Genomic DNA, 20,849 nt, shown 5'->3' with positions numbered 1-20,849 from the left:
CTTACTAAAGCTATGTTCAAAACTGTGGGAAGTAGACAAGATACACAAGAAGAGTATACAAAACCCTTTATTTTCTCTATTTACAATAACTTCCGTACTTCGGAATACACAGACCCGCTACTTGGGGTCTAACGTAAAAATATAAAAAATAGATCTAAACTCTAATTTAACTTTAAAATAATACACGTGGAAGATTGGCCTTATAATAACAGGAAGCGTATGAAGTACAGAGAACTGGGAACACTACAATACGTTTACAATTTATCAAGAGGATTAAAACCTCTGGCCTGGAAGGCAACAAGTAACTGCGTAACTTCTAAGGTAAGCGGCCTGCTTCGACTCACAGCTTCCTCTCTCTCGCTTGGCAAAAAGCCACAACTTAAATACTTGGCGTTCGCCAGACAAACTTTGCATAAAAACCTTAACGCTTATAATTCTGGCCGGAAGTAGAAAATAAGAAGTGATAGTAAAGATTTAAAATAAAATAAACGTTAGTAAAACTTAAGATCCTTACAAAGTTTTCATCATGGTATAAGAACAGGATTTCGTGTTATTTGTCAAAAACGTTGCTATCCAAAACACTTATTCCTATCATCTAAAACTTCTAGGCGTTCTGAAAATTGTCCACTAAAAACACAAATAACTGCAGTATCTAGACTACTTCAAGTTCTGCACATTTCAGCATAGACGTCATTGCTCATATGAATTTAAAACTTAGGATATTTCTTAGATCGATAGCTTCAAAAGTCCAGAAATGTCTAGACAAGATATATTCCAAAGCAAATATATTTGAATAAAAATCTTGGGGGGGGGGTTGGTCTATTAAATTTAATTTTCTGGAAGCTACAAAGTGGCAGCTTTAATTAAAATAAAACTGATTTTATGCAAAGACGTTGTGCATAAAGTGCTCAACATCAATAATGCTATTATTACTTCAATTAAATGAAATAATATATTATTTATAATAGTGTTATATTCATCCTTGGTTTTACGTATGGAATGAAAATAATGATGTCTCTGATACTGGAATGATCGCTATAGGAAGAAAAAAATCTGATGTGTACACCACATGACTTCTTTGTACGGAATATTAAATTATACGCATTTTTTTTTGCATTTTATTTAAACTTATTAGATTGAATTAAACCTACTTCGCCGACAGCGCATAAACCACAATAGAATAAATGCATTCTTTAAAATTCACTTTGTTTACCATAGCGACATTCTGGCGCTAGGTTTACTTAACAGTATTATATTTCATTCATATTATAACTCAGAATGCACAAAATGTATATCATTTAAAGAATTATCTAATCGTTGCCACATGTTCTATTCAAATACTATAATAAAGCTAGAACTATGTGTAAAAGAAATTAAGCAAACAAAACAAAAAAGAAACAGTTTTTCACAGACGATTGAGTATTTCTCATTGAATTAATTCAGTTCTCACTTCGCGAGAAGGCAAAAATACATAAAAACTAAAAATATCTATATTAAAAATTACGAAGTAAATCTCAAACGCTTATTTCCTCGAAAAAATTCCAGAAAGAATTAAGCATGATTTAATTGGCAATAATAAATGAATGCGTTATCTTTGTTGTTGCGAAGCTAAGTTTCTCTAGATTGGCAACAAATCCACTAGTCTCCTGTTTCAAATGTAAACATCAATGACCGCCATTAAAAACAGGCTTAGCGGCAATTAAACAACTTTAAAATTGCTGATAATTCTAAAAATAGTGCACACAGATTTACTAAAGGCATAAAACCTTAACCGGAAGATAAAAACAACATAATTCAATCATTTTTAAAGCAAAAAATGTCCAATTTACAAACATATAAGAGTAAAGAAACTGAGATCACTGAGCCGGGTAATAGAGTGGATATATATATAAATATATTTATATACGTTTGGTGCGGTCGATTGCAACCAAAATACGAGGTGCACATCTACATGTTATAGCAGTCCTGTATACAAAATTTCAAAGTCCTGAGGCTACTCGTTTTTGAGTTATGCGAGATACGTACGTACTCACGCACGTACGTACGTACATACGTTCGTACAGACGCCACGAAAAATTCTCTTCAGAATTAATTTTGAAGCAGTTTTTAATTTTTTTGAAGGAAAAGAGTATTTTATTCTGTCCTTACGTACAGATATCACGCAAAAACATCGTTAAATTGCATTCGATAGCGGTCAAAATGGATATTTTCGTTGAAATATGCTGTCTGAAACTTTTCGCTATTACAATACTTCCTTTTTACTTCGTACAAGGAAGTAAAAAATCTTCATACCTACTACGGTACAAGTGTGTTGAAGGGTTCTTCTAAAGTACTTATTATAAAATTAAAATTTACTTTATATGCTATAATCTTATAATTTACTGATAATGCTATAATCTGACTATATATTAAGTCTGTGACTTAGAAGAATAACTTTCCCATAAACTTCAGAAGAGTCAAATAAACTTCGTTTCGTTTTAGATTTTCCGTTATTTCAAACCTACTAACTTCTGACAGTCGTTTAATGATGATGCTATTAGTTACTTTAATATATGTAAATTACGCGAATGGCAAGAATATAATTAGCAATTAAAAAAATAAACATGATATGAGTTCTCCCATTTAAGAATAAAATATAAATCTCCCGGAATTAATGAAATGTTTATTGGGTGACAAAATACTGACAATCATCAAGAACTACTTAACAATATTTCATTGACTGTCAATAAAATATCTGTTGACATTGCTGTCATATAGGGATATTTAAATAAATGATTTGCTTATTTGCTAATTTTTATTCAACAAGAAATTCTTTGGTGGGTGAAATTTTAGAAATAGGAACAGGTAATAAAAAATTAAAAGGGTCAGTTACTAAATGATTACAATTAAACGATAAAACATGCAATAACTATAGATTATTATTATAGGGTTGGTAAGCAAGACTTTCAACGTCTGATACAAAAAATCTGACTTATGACGTGAAGGAGTTTTCCCAACTATACTTTCTTATCATTTTTGACAAAGAACATTATGAATAGGCATTGAGTGGAAAAACAAATAACTAAATCTGAATAAAAACTAGAAAATTTATCTTTCATTTATTTTTAGGTTTGCAAAAAATGAAATTCCGTTAGTGGAGGAATTAAGATTCATATGGAATAAAAAAATGCTTACAAAGTATCGCTATGTTAATTTTTAATGATTCTCAGTTTTTTCACCTATGAACAAAGGAAACAAAGGAAAAAGAATTTGAAATGGCTCAGATTTCAACGATCGTCCAAATGGGCTCTTTTAAAGTTTAATACGATTTACCAATACAGACTACAGACAGAGATGGCCCATGGGAAACAGTAAAACATTTGATAGGATATTAGATGAATATGCATTTAGATTAGGAAAGATACATATCATAGCATAGGAAAGATACATATCTTCTGTCTGTTTAAAAAGAGAACAAATAAGTTATGTAATTTTATAAAAATATTTATTGTTTTGATATAGATATGTATCATGAATTAAACTCCTTTTTATTTATATCAGTCAAACTAAAAAATAAAATAATGATATATTCTAGATACGCATCTATTGCTTGTAAATTGTGTACTTTGTTAATAAAAAATAGATATATTTATAAAATATGAAAGAATATAATTAAATACGAAAGAATAATATCTTACGTTTTTTCCAATGGCAACAGAATGAAAAGTGAAACAGTGCAAAATCGCGTTTCGACACTAATAGCTCTTTTGGGTTAAAAATAAATAATTCTAGAGGTTTTTTACATAGCATTAAAATTAATACAACCGAGTTGTCAACCGTGATAAAAATGTTAGCAGGATTGCAGATTCTCTCATTTTGTGCTATTATTATAAATGCAATTTATGATCTAAAATTATAGTTTAATTTTTCATAAGTTTAAATTTATATACATATTTATATAGTTAATGTATATAATATATATGTTTATTACAAGCAGGGGATAAATATTAATGCAAAATATGCTGCGTTAAATTGATTAAAATTAGAAGGGAGCATTGAAAATTATCTTCTTATAACAAATTAATTAATATTTTTTACTTTGACGCACAGCAAATAAATAAGTGAATAAAAATTTGTTTTAAAAAAGAACAAAAAAGTAACAAAAGAAAAATCTATTTCGCAATTTATGAATAGTTTTGGTGTATTTTGAAAATTTATAATGCTTTATTGGAATGATAGGGCATAATTCTTCTTCTTTCTAGGAACGGAAAATACCTGGTGATATTTATATCTTTGTTTTTATTTATTTATTTATTTATTTATTTTTTGTGTGTGTGTGTGTGTGTGTGCGTGTGAAAGCATAAGGTCCCATGTAATGTAGTTGGATGTGCAGATGACACTGTGAACTTGAAAGTATAAATCTCATATAATATGGTTGGATAGTGCAGATGACATACATTGTGACATCACTCGTTGAAACCAGGACCAATTTAGAATAATGAAAGCCCAAAACAAAACTTCTTACTGAGGCAACCCTTCTCTCTTTTTTAAAGTAATAATATTACTAATGTTAATCATAAAAACAGTCCTTCCTGAAAAGAATTTAATAGTTTGATGATATTTTATTTAAAGTTATTCAAACAAAATATAAAAAAAAAGGGAAATATATATATATATTTTTTCACGGTTTTAACTTATTTTTTACTGTGTAAACCGTTAATTTTTTAACTGCAGAGGAAAGACCAAATTAGCGTAATTAAATCTTTTCTCAGTTACTAATCAAATTTATGGAAAAAATGTTGAAATAAAAGATTTATGTTCTTCCCATAATGGAGGAATCATTTCTTCTGGCAGTTTTTCCACCGTCGAACAGAAACATGTCACCTCTTTTCAAAAAATTGAAAAAAAAAAAAAAAAAATGCTTAGTAAACTTCGCGACATCAATTATCAGCTATAGTACTACGAGATAACAGTGCAATTTTGAAGAAAGTTGTGAAAAATTAAAACATTAAATAATAAATTTTGTCCTTTTTACTAATTTTACTTTTCAAAAGCGAACGGGAAAAAACGCAAAAGACCTCTAGAACAAATGCAATGCGAGCAGTACGCGTGAAAACACTATACTTGAACGGCACGTGTATGGAAAATAGTGTGCTTTTTTTTAAACATTAAATGTTAACTAAAATTTAACTGGAAAATATTCCTCTCTAGAAACGTCACGGAATTAACATGAACTAATTAATCCATTGATAACACGTGCCTGGACGTAACACTAATTCACACTACGTTTTTACATACTTAGAAAATTTTCTGCCAATACTAGTCCAGCTTCAGTCTCACTATACTTATATTCTTATTTCTGGATTTAAAAAAATTTTAATTAAAAGTAAGATATTTGTTATTATTTTAAAAGTGTGTTTTATAAATTAATTGAGAATTTAGCAATTTTCTTAATCGTTTCTTTACCTAATTTAAAACTAAAATAACGAACAGTTATGCTGCCATCTACCGATACAGAAATAAACTATTTGCTTATTTGAAACTAAAATAAAATATTTATTTGTTATAATACTATTATAAAGATTTGTATATGTTTTGCAGAAAATTAGTAATAATTGGCGAATATAAGTAGATAAGTATCTTCCACTTTTAAATAAAATAAATTTTGCTTAAACTAAATTTAAGAATTTTTTTAATTAAGAATTTTTTGCCACAGTGTTTATTTTGCAGTTCGCTTACTTTATATTATTAAAAATATATAAATAAACAAAAAAAAAAAAAAAAAGTGATTTGCCTAGTTTTTAATTTGAATTTTTTTTTCAAAATTAAAACTGTTAAGGTCTAAACAAGTAAACAACTAAATGTATTAAGTTATAATTTCTCTAAAGAAGAATTGATTTAGAAAACTTTGTTGTGAATTTATCAGGTCGGATCATTTATACGTGAGATTATTAATAAGACTGAATTGTAAAAGTTGTCAAGGACAATGCGAAGATATCAAAATTCTTAAATATGTTGAATGAATACTATAAGTTCGGGGATTAGGTAAAAATACTAATATAATTTTTATAAATATTTAAATTTCGTATAAATAAAATTACCCTTTAAATGTAATAATTAGGAATTAATTTTAAATCTGGACATTAAAATACAGAATTAAAGAAAGGAAATCCAAAAATTTAAGCCTGCAATGTTTGACATTGACTGATTAATTATTATGTGAAACTTATGTGAATAAAACTCTTAAATTATCAGTATGAAAGATTTGGAGCATTCTTCAAAATTTCTGATGAATATTTGCAGATCTTTTACTTCATTTGAGAACGAAAACTTGTAAATAATTTGAGAACAGGTGAATTTAATTAAACCTACTCTACGAAAACGAACAGCTCCTGACTTACTGCTGCCATCTAGTGCAAATGTTAGAAATTAGAGTTTTCTTACCTCCACATGATCCAGTCCAACTGCACATCTGTGTGACGTTATCAAATTTCAGCCCTTCGGGGCAACTTTTGACAGTTTTTAGTCCATTCTGACATTCTATAAAATGACTGCACGAATTTGGATACGAAAATCTCCCAAAAGGCTTCAAGCATTTCACATCAGTTTCACAATGCACATTTTTCTGTAAATCGCAAGTACCAGTCATTGGATTGAAATACAAATCTTTATCACACGTTAATTTGAAAGCTGTTTTGTCAATGCACAATATATAAGCATTGCATTCCCCTGGTACTGGAATTTCGCAACAGTCACAATCACAGTGAGTAATATTTTTTTCACCAGGAATTCCTGGAGTTGGCTGAATATCGATTATCGTAGATGGTTGTATTTTACCTGTTAATAAATATAAAACAAATCAGAAGTTATTTACAAATATCTAATAAGTATGTATATATAATGGAAACAATAATGCATATGTAATGAAAAGAAATAATGAAAGTTTATTAATGAAAATTTACACCTTTGAAAATTAATTAAGATAACTTGTCTATATTATGGTGGTCACATTCGTCATAAATGACATATCATACGAATTAAGCTATACGGAACAAAGAAAAGTACACAAAATAAAATTATTATTGTGTTAATAAAATGTGTGTAAACATCAGTTTGCAAGTGTCATTGGAACACAACGAAGCAAACATCGGTCAACGGTTTCGCTGAGTCAGCTACGCATGTGCAGGGTTTCCTTCCCTGTCTAGTTATGGCTTAAACCTTGTTAAACAGGTGTGAATGGACTTTGGACTTAATGCCTTAAAACAGAAAGCTTTATGATAATAAAACATTCGTCTGAACGAAGCGTTAGAGACTTCAGCTCTTAAATAAGCGTCAGGATCTTTCTTTTTGGCCATATTTTACGAGCTTTTTAATTGATGCTCAAGGGAGTAAGTGAATTATGGAAGTAAAGGTTCAAATTAAACTTTAGACTTCCCCCCCCCCTATAGTAAAGATCTCTGAGGATATGATCATTGAAATGTAAACCACATAAAACCTTTATCAATCCTGTAGACGGTGTTAATACTCAAACAATTGAATCATTTTAGTGATTGTGAAGTTAAAGATCTTACACAACACGCGGAGTGCCCCAACGCAGTTGCTTTCACGTTATCGCGAATGAGTAAATTCGCAATCCTATAATTATAACTTCTTAAAAAATTCCGAAGGGTGGAAATCCGTTAATCCTATAATTATAACTTCTTAAAATGAAAATAGCTTTTATATTACAAGCAACTGATAAGCCGTTAGAATCCGACATTAGGTGTTTTTTTTTTTTTTTTTTTTTTTTTTTTTTTAAATAAGGTCTCATAAATTTTCTCAAAATAAATAACTGAAAACTTTCTTGCAAATACAGAACAATATTACAACAACTATTCATTAAAATTTATGAAGATTAAAATTTGCGGTAATAAACTTTAAATGAGATTAAAACTGTTCAAATGATAATTTCAAATGGAATTAAAATCGACTTACCACATCCTGCTCGATAAGGCCAGTCACAGACTCTTAATGTGGGATTGAAATGAAGACCAGAAGGGCACCATTTGTGGTGAGGAACCCAATGTGAGCAATGATAAAATCTGAAACAGCTTCTTGAGTCGGGAAACAAACCAAACCGCGAGGGACAGCTGAATTCAAGAGATGGAGGGACTGTACTTGCACTTACCATTTTTTCCGTTGTTTTTTCAACGCTTTTGGTAGTAAAACTGCTGTTTGTGAAGACTTTTTCAGTTGAGAAAGTCTCAGTTGTGGTTAATGTAACCGGTACATTAGTTATATTAGATGGTTTTGTGGCTTCTGTTGCTTTTGTTGCATTCTTCGTAGTTGTAGTATCTTCAAGAGTTGTTCTAAAATTCTTAGTGGTTAATTTGTCTTCGGATACTGTACTCATTTCTGGAGTTTTTGCTTCTTTGGTTGTACGGATTCTAGTAGTTGTTGTTGGTTCTTTTCCTGTGCTGATATCAGCAGGAGTTGTTTCTTTCTCAGTAGTACTAAGTATAGTCGTTGCTTTTTTTCCTTCAGTTGTGCTAACCGCAGTTACTGTGGTTTCTTCTTTATGTGTCGATGGAACTAAAGTCGTTGAGACTTTTTGAGTTGTGCTGATTTCTGTTTTTGTCGTAATTTCTTGTATAGTTGTCACAGGAGCTTCAGTAGTTGTAGCTTCCTCTGTAGTACTCCTGATTGTTGCATTCGTTATCTCTGTTGGAGGCATGGAACTAGTAGTGTGAGTTGCTGCAGGTGAAGTTCCAAGCGCTGAAATATAATACAGTAATAAATAATAATTAATATAAATAAAATTTTTAATTCAAAGATTATCTTAAGCTTAAAGAGAAAGTATTAAATAACAAAAGAAATGAAATGCTTAAGCAGAGAGAAATTACGTACGCATTTCTTGAATGAAGCATTATACTTGCGGAAACTTTTAGTATTGTTTCAAAAATAGGATAGGCTTAACTTTTGCTTCATGATGAAATTTAATAGGTTTCTTTTGATACAATTTTAAAATTTTCCTAGGATGATTTAACCTACTTCTACTAAATTAATTAAGTTTCTGATATATATATGTAATATTGTGGTAGTCAGGCACTGAAAATGATAAAGCTTAGCAATCTGGTCACTTCAGAGTCTGGGTGTGGTCGTGGCAAAAGTGGAAAACATCAGAATTGAAGGCACAGAAGAACTTAACTTTTAGCTCCATTTCTTTATTCAATGCAAATCGCAAATCATTCAAGATGTCTTATGCGATAGTAATTTCAACTAAATAGTATTAACTTTAAATTTACTGTGACATACTGTCCAAACAAAGGGAGGCAGATGAGAAGAGCGTCAGCATAGATCTTAACAGCAGTAGAGGGAGAAAGCGATCTCTGACGCAAAATGGCGCGAATTCTTCATTTATAGGAGTGGTTACGTAATATGCTTGAATGTTCTCGAAAATACTGCTCTAGGGGGAAGATCCTGAAATTGTGGAAAGTTAATTAGACGAGCCGTCGTATTTTTTATATTTTACATACATACATACATACATATATAGTGTGTGTGTATGTATGTAATATGTATGCAATATGTATGTAATTCCATTTTTATTTGCAATTGATATTTGTGGCCACAGTTCACTTGGCAATCTAATCGTGCCTATTCAAGAAAATTTACATTTTTGATACTGTTGCGATAGGAACAGAGCAGAATGAAACAGCGTCTAAGCGGCACAGAGGCAAAAGCTAAAGTGCGTAGTTATGCCAGACAGAAGCACACAAAGAGGAATGTTTTGGTTTAAGTTAAAAGTCATCAGCGCTGCGCAGGCCATGCAAAATGGAATGATCTAGAAATGAAGCAATCCAGAGAAGTTATTAAGATTTTTAGAACTGAGAGAGAGAATTAAAGTTTTCCCGTTAGTTCAAATTAAGTAAGAAAAAAGTATATCTTTACTTTAAACAATCATATAAATATTATAATTCTATTGCCTTATAGATTATCAAGAGTGAAACAACTTTATTGCAGTGCGAATGTCAGAGGATTTTCTGATTTTGTGAAAACAAGTTTTCCGTATATGGTAAATAAATGCGCGAATTTCAGATTTTTTCTTATTATTTTTTAAGGTCTGTTGCGCTTTCTCTGTTACATTTTATTTATATTAAAACAATTTTTACTTTATTTTCTGTTAGATCGTCTGCAAAAATATATTGCTATTCGAAAATCCAAACCAGAATTTTGAATCATGCTAAAAAAGAAAGTCGATTAGCTCTTTATTTTGCGAGCAAAAGTATTTATGAATCAGGTATTCAAGAATTATACATTAGCGAAACATTTAATTGACAATAAAACATTATTTGATGGCTGCCAAATTTTTAAAATGCGGCTTAAAAACTAGAAAAATCGCCAATTCCTGCAAAGAAAGTATTAAAAGCAAAAGCTAAACATATTTCGTTGTTAAATATGTTACCATGTGTCTACACGTAACAATACACAACAGTTTAAAGTGAAAAGTTAAAAATAATTACTTAAAGTTTAATCTTAAAAAAAACATTTTGCCAAAATATAAAAAATTTTGGAAATTATCTTTCTGTAGAAAGATGTCTCACACTACAGTCTTTTTAGCACGAAACAAGTAGTAAGTACTTTATGTAATAATTAACATGCTGATAACGGATTAGATATATACTACAGATAAAGCGTAGTAAATACTGACCAAAATAATAATCTATTTTACACCAGCTGAATTTAGTGAACTAAATTGAATTACAAATTTCATAATTGTAAATAATTGTATTTGGTTTATGAAACATAAATTCAAAGAATTTTCGAACTGACTTAAGAATGCTATTGTATAAGAGCATGCATAGCAAGAATATTTCATGCTTGCATAGAAAGCAAGGAATTGAGGGCCTAAGGCCGTGTACCCTTAATTTTTAGACTTAATCAGTCAACTTGATAGAAAGCTGTTTTCTTATTTTTTTTTCTACTAAGACATCGTCGTTTCTACTAAGACATCGTTATTTATTTTTCAAGGATACCGATCGTAATTGAGTTTTTAATGTTTGTATAATGTATATATCCTTATGTACGAGCATTATTCAAGGTACTGGTAAGTTAAATGAAATATGTTTTGATTTCAATGCTATATTTCCATTCAAAGTCCTTTTTGCAATAGATGAGCTCTCAGAGAAGAGCTTCTACACTTCTGTTTTTAATCCCAATCAATTCTGTCTCCTTTATGTAGATTCTGGGAATATAAGGGGAAAAGGGAAGTTCAGATTCCTAACATTTTATGAGCAATATGGTAATTTTAAAATATGGATGGAAATACCACTATTCACTGTATGGGAATTTTGTGACTTGATAAAATATATTATAGTATTTACCTCAAAGACCAGTTGCATACAATTGCGCACAAGCAACTGAGGGAAAATAAATGCATAACATAACGATTTGTTTTATTTAATAAATGCATAGTTTCCACCGGGCTTTAATTTTTGATGAAATAATATCGTGAGAGGCTCATCTCCTTGATCATTTGATGGCTAATTTTAAACAATATTTATTATAACATTGAACAGCTTATTTACCTCAAAGACCTTATGTAGATTCTGGGAATATAAGGGGAAAAGGGAAGTTCAGATTCCTAACATTTTATGAGCAATATGGTAATTTTAAAATATGGATGTAAATACCACTATTCACTGTATGGGAATTTTGTGACTTGATAAAATATATTATAGTATTTACCTCAAAGACCAGTTGCATACAATTGCGCACAAGCAACTGAGGGAAAATAAATGCATAACATAACGATTTGTTTTATTTAATAAATGCATAGTTTCCACCGGGCTTTAATTTTTGATGAAATAATATCGTGAGAGGCTCATCTCCTTGATCATTTGATGGCTAATTTTAAACAATATTTATTATAACATTGAACAGCTTATTTACCTCAAAGACCTTATGTAGATTCTGGGAATATAAGGGGAAAAGGGAAGTTCAGATTCCTAACATTTTATGAGCAATATGGTAATTTTAAAATATGGATGGAAATACCACTATTCACTGTATGGGAATTTTGTGACTTGATAAAATATATTATAGTATTTACCTCAAAGACCAGTTGCATACAATTGCGCACAAGCAACTGAGGGAAAATAAATGCATAACATAACGATTTGTTTTATTTAATAAATGCATAGTTTCCACCGGGCTTTAATTTTTGATGAAATAATATCGTGAGAGGCTCATCTCCTTGATCATTTGATGGCTAATTTTAAACAATATTTATTATAACATTGAACAGCTTATTTACCTCAAAGACCTTATGTAGATTCTGGGAATATAAGGGGAAAAGGGAAGTTCAGATTCCTAACATTTTATGAGCAATATGGTAATTTTAAAATATGGATGGAAATACCACTATTCACTGTATGGGAATTTTGTGACTTGATAAAATATATTATAGTATTTACCTCAAAGACCAGTTGCATACAATTGCGCACAAGCAACTGAGGGAAAATAAATGCATAACATAACGATTTGTTTTATTTAATAAATGCATAGTTTCCACCGGGCTTTAATTTTTGATGAAATAATATCGTGAGAGGCTCATCTCCTTGATCATTTGATGGCTAATTTTAAACAATATTTATTATAACATTGAACAGCTTATTTACCTCAAAGACCTTATGTAGATTCTGGGAATATAAGGGGAAAAGGGAAGTTCAGATTCCTAACATTTTATGAGCAATATGGTAATTTTAAAATATGGATGGAAATACCACTATTCACTGTATGGGAATTTTGTGACTTGATAAAATATATTATAGTATTTACCTCAAAGACCAGTTGCATACAATTGCGCACAAGCAACTGAGGGAAAATAAATGCATAACATAACGATTTGTTTTATTTAATAAATGCATAGTTTCCACCGGGCTTTAATTTTTGATGAAATAATATCGTGAGAGGCTCATCTCCTTGATCATTTGATGGCTAATTTTAAACAATATTTATTATAACATTGAACAGCTTATTTACCTCAAAGACCTTATGTAGATTCTGGGAATATAAGGGGAAAAGGGAAGTTCAGATTCCTAACATTTTATGAGCAATATGGTAATTTTAAAATATGGATGGAAATACCACTATTCACTGTATGGGAATTTTGTGACTTGATAAAATATATTATAGTATTTACCTCAAAGACCAGTTGCATACAATTGCGCACAAGCAACTGAGGGAAAATAAATGCATAACATAACGATTTGTTTTATTTAATAAATGCCTAGTTTCCACCGGGCTTTAATTTTTGATGAAATAATATCGTGAGAGGCTCATCTCCTTGATCATTTGATGGCTAATTTTAAACAATATTTATTATAACATTGAACAGCTTATTTACCTCAAAGACCTTATGTAGATTCTGGGAATATAAGGGGAAAAGGGAAGTTCAGATTCCTAACATTTTATGAGCAATATGGTAATTTTAAAATATGGATGGAAATACCACTATTCACTGTATGGGAATTTTGTGACTTGATAAAATATATTATAGTATTTACCTCAAAGACCAGTTGCATACAATTGCGCACAAGCAACTGAGGGAAAATAAATGCATAACATAACGATTTGTTTTATTTAATAAATGCATAGTTTCCACCGGGCTTTAATTTTTGATGAAATAATATCGTGAGAGGCTCATCTCCTTGATCATTTGATGGCTAATTTTAAACAATATTTATTATAACATTGAACAGCTTATTTTAAATACACGATTTTTTGTTCTATACTTGAACTTTTCAGGATGAAGTTTTTAATTAGCAGACTTAACATTCAGGCTTTAAATGGAAATTTTCATAGAAAGATGGCATTGCTTTTCCATTTCAATGAAATTTTATATTGAATATTTTCAGTATTTGAAAAATGTTTGGAATTTTTCATTATAAACACTTTTTTGGATGTCAGACGGTAAACTAAAGTTATAAAACACCTCTTTTTTTTTTTTTTCTTTGGTCTTGGACTTAAAATTGATCCTAATAAATTTAAATTAAAAATTTTAAAACAAGAATATTCTTAACTTGAGAAATGAAATTCTGTTTCTAATATATAGTTTTAAGCATATTCAGAACAGCAGAAAGCATATAAAAACGGAATTGAAATCTAAAATAATTGAAACAATTAAAACATGGAAGTAAAGGTGTAAACTCATTTTCATTGTAAGAGTTTTGAAATTTTTCGGTATTAACAGTAAGTTTAAAGACGCAATTTTCATCAAAATATTTTATATTGTGCCTATGTAACGCTGGCTCTATGTTGAAGCGAAATAAAAGCAAGCAAAATATTGTATGTTATACGGCGTAGGTTCATAACAAAATAAGCTGTAGTTTCTCGCAGAATGCTCAAGGGAAAGTAGATTTTAAATATAAAAATTCAGTCAATGAATACATTTTTGTAAAATATTAATTTTATCTGTATGAAGTTTTGTATTTATTTAAAAGATTTGTGAAACATAGATATTTATAAAATTTCATTTAAAAAATAACTCTGTATGATTTTTAACATTCCATGAAGTACAGTAACACAAATAACGTGAAGAGAATTTATGTTAGTCCTGTTATGCGAAACAAATTTTGCATACTTTAACATAAGTTATATCTACTGAAATAACATTTTTGAAAGCTCATTATATATATTATGGTTTAGTCATGATGCTGTTATCATATTTAGTTATCTATACCATGAAATCGCGGGAACTCTTTGAATAGTGAAACATGATAAATCAAATAAGAAATTTGTATAATACAATTATAATACTTAAAATGCTTGATAAAAAAAAGGCTGTTAAGGAAAGAATCATAAAGAATATATAGAATCTAATATAATAAAAATGTTTTTAAGAAAATCATTACTGATTTGGTATATTTACAAGGGCGCTTTATAGAATATGATATATTTGTATCAGTTACTACAACAGTATTAATAAAGTTTTTTAATCTTAGAATCTGAAAACAGTTGAAAGATTTACACCTTCGTACTTTTCTATCTATGTAATTAAATATAATTAAAATAAAAAATAAAATAAATAAAAAAGAGCAGAATCCTTGCAATAGCTGCTGACTAAATGAATAAGGAATAAAATACATTTTACTTAATAATTATTGCTATTTCTGTTTATTTCATTTTGAATGCCATACTCTTAGTGCACAGCATTAAAATGTAATTATTATGAATGTTTTATAACAAATATATTATAATTTATTACTATAGTTCATAATTAAACCTTTTTAATTTTGAATGCGTAATACTTTTAACTAACATTTATGAACATATTACATTATTAGTTTACGGCAATTATAGTTTTACGGTTATATATAATAGATGGATCATGCATTTTGAAAAGGAAACAAATGAGAAAAGTCAAAGTAAATTCCATGGATATTAAATTTAAAGCATATACCTCAGTACCTACTGGATTAAGTATTTAATTTTGATTAATAATAAATCTTCTATTTAAAATACTTGAAAATGCAGTTAACTTTTATATTAAATATATTAATTATAAACTTTTACCTAAACTAAATTTATTATAAATAAAACTAATTATAAGTCCCATCATTATTTAGTTATGCTATTTATAGTACCGCGCCAGAAAATTTTCTGTGCAGTTTAGTTTTCATTCAATGCTCTTTTTATTCTTGATCATCTTAAAATTATGTTTTACATTAAGGTGCAATTTAAAATAATTTAGAGGAAACTCGTTTTTAAAAATACGGAATTTTAAAATTGGTATAAGAATATCACTCACTTATTAAAATTTTAAAACTTCTCTCTCCTTCTTCTTTACAAATACAACTCATTAGATTTAAAGGAAATTGGTTGCTTTCTTTCATACAAATTTCAGTATTGATGCGTCATTTCTCAGGGTCTCGTATGCGTGTAATTAATCAACTTCAAAAAAGGTTTTTCTAAAACTTTTCTGCTATGATGTCATTCAAGTTGTAGATAATGGATGTGAGAAAAAGAGAGTTTTTTTTTCTATTTCTTCATTTATCGGACGGTAAATAGGAAATTTCAATAATCATTTCCTAACCCTAATATTTTATAACTCGAATTGTGTTTGTTTATAGAATGCTGTTGAAGTTATATTCCATTTCTAATGCATTTCACTTTAGGAAAATAAGGAATTAGGAAATATAAATTAAATTTTAGGTCTTTTTTATATAATGCGATTTTTTTTTATTTTTGAGATAAAATTTTTGATTTTTGCGTTCTGTTTTGTTCATTAGTTTAATTAAATACATTATAATTTTTCTGAATGCTTATTAATTTTCCTCGTGGGTTAAAGAACCTCACGTTTAGTTTGAAGGAGCTTCATAGCAAATCTTATTTCGTATGATTTAACTATTCTTTTTTACTCTCAATAGATCCTATGAGATCTTTTTTACATACTTTCTTAAAAGGGCATAAATTATCTGCATATATTCTTTCTCCTAAAAACCTTTCTTTCTGAAATTTGAAGAGTATCTTTTAACTTACTTACTAAAATGATACAAATTCATTTAATATCAGAATTAATTGTAGAAATTATACCAGCTGTTTAAATAATAAATATTTTCAAAATGATTAACGAACATGCTTTAACATGTGTATTTTGATGATTACAGTAAAATCTATTGAGCTGAACTATAAAGGCATTTTATTTTTCAGCAGTAAACAAAATCATATTATCATGTTAAAAAATTTGCAATGAGATAAATCTAGGCAAATATCAATAAAATTAAATCAATGACCTCTTACTTTTACAGACATGATTCCTTTATATCTGCCCTCATCGTGAGAGGGTTAAACTATATTAAGATATCGCTTCCCCAAAATAGAAATTCATTTCTCTTTTAGGGGTTCTACATTTCTATTCTATTCTATATCCTATTTCATTTCTATTATAATTCATTTTTGTTTAACCAAATAAAAGTGAACAGCATATAAATAAAAGCAGTACGGATACGCTGAAATGCAAGCTTTCAGTGTAACTTGTGGCAAATAATGGCTCCCCTCTTTCTAAAGCAAGCAAATAAAGTATTCTCTTTTATTCTTTTAATCAGTATGAAATAACCAACAGAAATACAGCCCGAGAGCTAAGGCAAAAAAAGAATTTAATGCATTGGCTGTCTTCTTCAGAAACAAAGCTTGATAGAAAATGTCACAGATGTAAAAATAAATAAAAAATAAAGAAATCTGAAAGCTTTCAGATTTTAAATTACGTCCAAAGAGGCTTTTTTTTTTTTTTTTTTTTTTTTTTGAACAGTTTATCTGTTACATTTATTTATTAAATATCACGTTCTTCGCACTTAAACCATAAAATTCAGTTCAACAGTAGTATCGAAAAATAGTTTTAAATTGAGCATATCCCCTTTAGAATTTCCGATACAGAAACTCACGCGCTGGAGATAAATATGTTTTTCTCTGTACGAGTTGCCATGGCTCGCTTTGAAATCCTTGAGTTTGTTAATCAAAAGTGCGTTAAAGTTTTACAAAATATGAAATCGATCATAAAACAAATTCCAAATTTCAAATTTTTGCTTCAAGATGCCTATTGGTGGATTACGTTATTCAAAATTGAATTCAAAATTGGAAGTACCGTTGTTTTATCACAATGCGAGAAGCATGCATACATTTATGAAGATTCTTCATTATTTAATTTTTAAAATATAATACAGGGCGATAATATTTGGTGAGAGCAATTTGAAAAGTAGTACGCCGTTTATAGTGATTCAGCGCAAAATATGCTTTTGAGACTGATAAATACCCCTTTCGGGGTTAACGTCCTGTTTGGACTAAAACAAATTAGTAATTAAGTTTTCGTAAACTAAATATATCATGCATATGTATCACGCTCATGCAAAAACATAAATGTTTCTATATGTGGCTGATATATAAGTAACAATGAAATAGTAATAAAAACAATTTATCAATGCAATGATGAGTGAATATTTTTATGTACAAAAACTTGAAATTTTTAATCACTAGTGAAAGTTAAGGACAAGGACACCAAACTCTAACGTTATAGCTAATTTTAGTATTATTAGAAAAGCTAAACCAAGCTTTAATTAAGTTAGAGAAATCATACTCACTGCAGTTCACATTATAGCTGTAGTCACAGGACAGAGTGTCATTATTGAAGTACAAACCGGGAGAGCATATGTACTGGTATGGTTTTCCATTAAGACAATGATAATAGACGTCGCAGTAGAGTCGACTGGGATAAATGCACCGACATGTTGTCCTCGGACATTCAGGCCTGTCATCGCATATGCGGCCCCGACATAAAGGACCAGAAGCTACAGCAGATCCTATTGAACGCAAGAAAGGAAATATTGGAAAAATTGCAGGTAATAAAGGTAATTTTCTCAAGGTTGCTTTCAATTAATCGTTTTTTCTACAATTAAATTATATATAATTGTTAACTGGACACTTAATGTAAGCCGATGAATATTTTCTGACTAATTGTTAGTTTCCTCTTCTTTTTTTTGGGGGGGGGGTGTTCTTTTTTCTCCTTTTCCGATTTTTATTTTATACTGAAATGTCAGATATAGGAAGCAAGTTCATTTAGAAGTTCTTTTTCCACTTATCAAATTCATGAGATGAAGCATAATGCTTGTGATGACAGATTTCATGTGGACAAGATCAGTGGACATTAGTGTTTTATCTTAATCTCGTTTACCGACCGTAGAAGAGTTTCTATTAAATAAGCGGACTTTACGCTCGTTTTCTTTCTCACTGTATGTAATTATGTCTGCTAATTTATTACCTAAGTCAAGTTAAGAAACCTGGTTAGACGACATTGTCCGGAAGCAGGCAACCATTACTTGCTTTTCTGCAGCTGAATCCCAAACTTAGTTATTATACTACTATCAGTGGTTAAACAGCCTTCTTATTTCCGGAATATAAAGTCACATGATAAGCAAATAAACACAATATATCCAATTTCAGTATGCAAATAAATCTATACTATGTTAGCCTGTAAATAAATATATACCATATTAGTACACAAATAAATATATATACCATATTAGTATGCAAGTAAATATATCCATATTTATTAGTTAATATAAAATTGTATCTAATAAAAAGTGTTCTTAGGATTGTTTTGTCTTTTAGTAAATGACACTTTCAGTTTTGTATTAAACTAAAAACTAAAGTAGGAAACTAAGATTTTTAGCCAACTACGTTTAAAACGCATTACTGGTAAAGCTGTTACTAACGTTCTAGGATAAAATCAGCGATATTAAACAACACGAAACAAAAAGGTAATTAAGCGACTGTTATTATTACTGTATGGCCATTATTGCAACATTGACTTGTATAGAAAATTATTAATAATTGAATAAATTACAAGAAAAATATTAGATCTTCTATCGGAATACGAATAGTTTTGGACAATAAAAAGAATGCTTAGAATTAATTAAGTAAAATAAAGTTGATAAATCTAATATATTGGGGGGGGGATATTATGAACGTTTGCGTGATAAGATTGTTTCACAAACATAAAGAAATTAGAAATATCAAGTCTATAACACACGGATCGGTAGTGTTGTTAGTGTTCCTGGATGTTATATCGTTCGTTGAATTTATGTTCGAATCCCACAGAAAGCATGAATATTTATTAATGTGTAGTGTCTGTATGGCAAGGGAGCCGTCAAGAGTCTCGAGTTGTTTGGTAGTAAGAGAAGAGAGGTGGAAGACTCTCGAACTCATCGCCCGATGGGCTGTTTTTAAAACTGGGGCCGAGATGGGTACTGTCACATTGGGGGGGGGTACTCAAGACTCATGCCAACGACTTGCGCTCCTTGATACGATAAAATTCGTTGACTTGTTCTGGTTAGATCAAATAGGTGAGGTAAATCACTCCAGCATTCATAACTAATGGAGTTGTAGGTTTTGCATTTTTAATACGAAATATTAAAAAATACGTCTTGATGTTAATATTCTCATACCGCATACTATAAAAAGTATTCCTAAAATACTTTTTGAAAATTAAAAACGTATTAAAACAAGAAAAATATACGAAAGCATCCAGATATTAACGGTGATCCAGAATGGCCTTTTTTAAAGTGTAATATGATTTTTTATCAAAGATTATTAATAGAGAAGACCCAGGTAGAACAGAGAAATGTTGAATAGTTATATGGAGAATATGCCTTTAGATTATAATGGGTATTTAATATATCTTGTAAGATTTCTGTTTAAACTAACCAGATATTTATTATGTCAGCCTTTACAATAGCTTCTTCTTTTCATTTCTTCACCAGAAGGTAGATGAATTTAGCTAGTATTTAAACTGAGGCGTTTGGATTGTAAGACAGAGCGTGTTTCTATCCTGCACGTTCAGTCTACGTTTAGTCCTTTCTAGCTCTGATAAGCTATAATTATTCGACTTTGCGTTATATCACTGCCGACATTTGAATCTGATACGCCAGTAGAGCTACTGAGACAGCTTAGAACAAGATTTAAATTGTGTAGGCTTTCACAACTAATCCAGTTTTAAATTGAATTTGATTGTTCTTTTAGTTGCATCACCACGAATGTAGGTTATTTGTTTGCATACTAATATGGGATATGTTTATTTACATACTAATATGCTACAGATATCATTGCTATTGTTAGCGCAAGAACGTGCATTCATGTTCTAATTTCTGTTTAACAACAAAAGTCATTAAACCCTTTCATGACTTGTTGTGTCTTTAGACATAAGAGATAATTTACTTCTAGTCTGATGCGGTTAATAATTCCAGATCAAGTAAAACCTCATAATCTATAAATTTTGAAGTGAAAAATACACAAATTAATTCTGAAAACATTTGTAATATTTTAATTAAATACATTAT

At 29.5% G+C, this 20,849-nt stretch overlaps 1 protein-coding gene across 2 annotated transcripts in view; it reads right to left on the bottom strand.

The window, feature by feature from the left end:
- Positions 1–20,849, bottom strand: part of LOC118195999 (uncharacterized) — a 69,663-nt gene that overhangs the window by 47,808 nt on the left and 1,006 nt on the right. For both annotated transcript variants that reach the window (XM_035367355.2, XM_035367356.2), the window contains exons 2-4: positions 18,096–18,314; positions 7,954–8,733; positions 6,424–6,816 (exon numbers count right to left, since the gene is read on the bottom strand). In XM_035367355.2, coding sequence (XP_035223246.1) covers positions 6,424–6,816; positions 7,954–8,733; positions 18,096–18,314 — 1,392 coding nt within the window. The remainder of the gene's footprint in view (positions 1–6,423; positions 6,817–7,953; positions 8,734–18,095; positions 18,315–20,849) is intronic.

This window comes from Stegodyphus dumicola, chromosome 5 (assembly GCF_044657685.1).
Source record: "Stegodyphus dumicola isolate Sdum_Otavi_A_Nest chromosome 5, ASM4465768v1".
Taxonomy (NCBI): Eukaryota; Metazoa; Arthropoda; class Arachnida; order Araneae; family Eresidae; genus Stegodyphus; species Stegodyphus dumicola.
The sequence above is the reverse complement of the archived record's forward strand: the minus strand, read 5'-3'. Positions and strand labels throughout refer to the sequence as shown.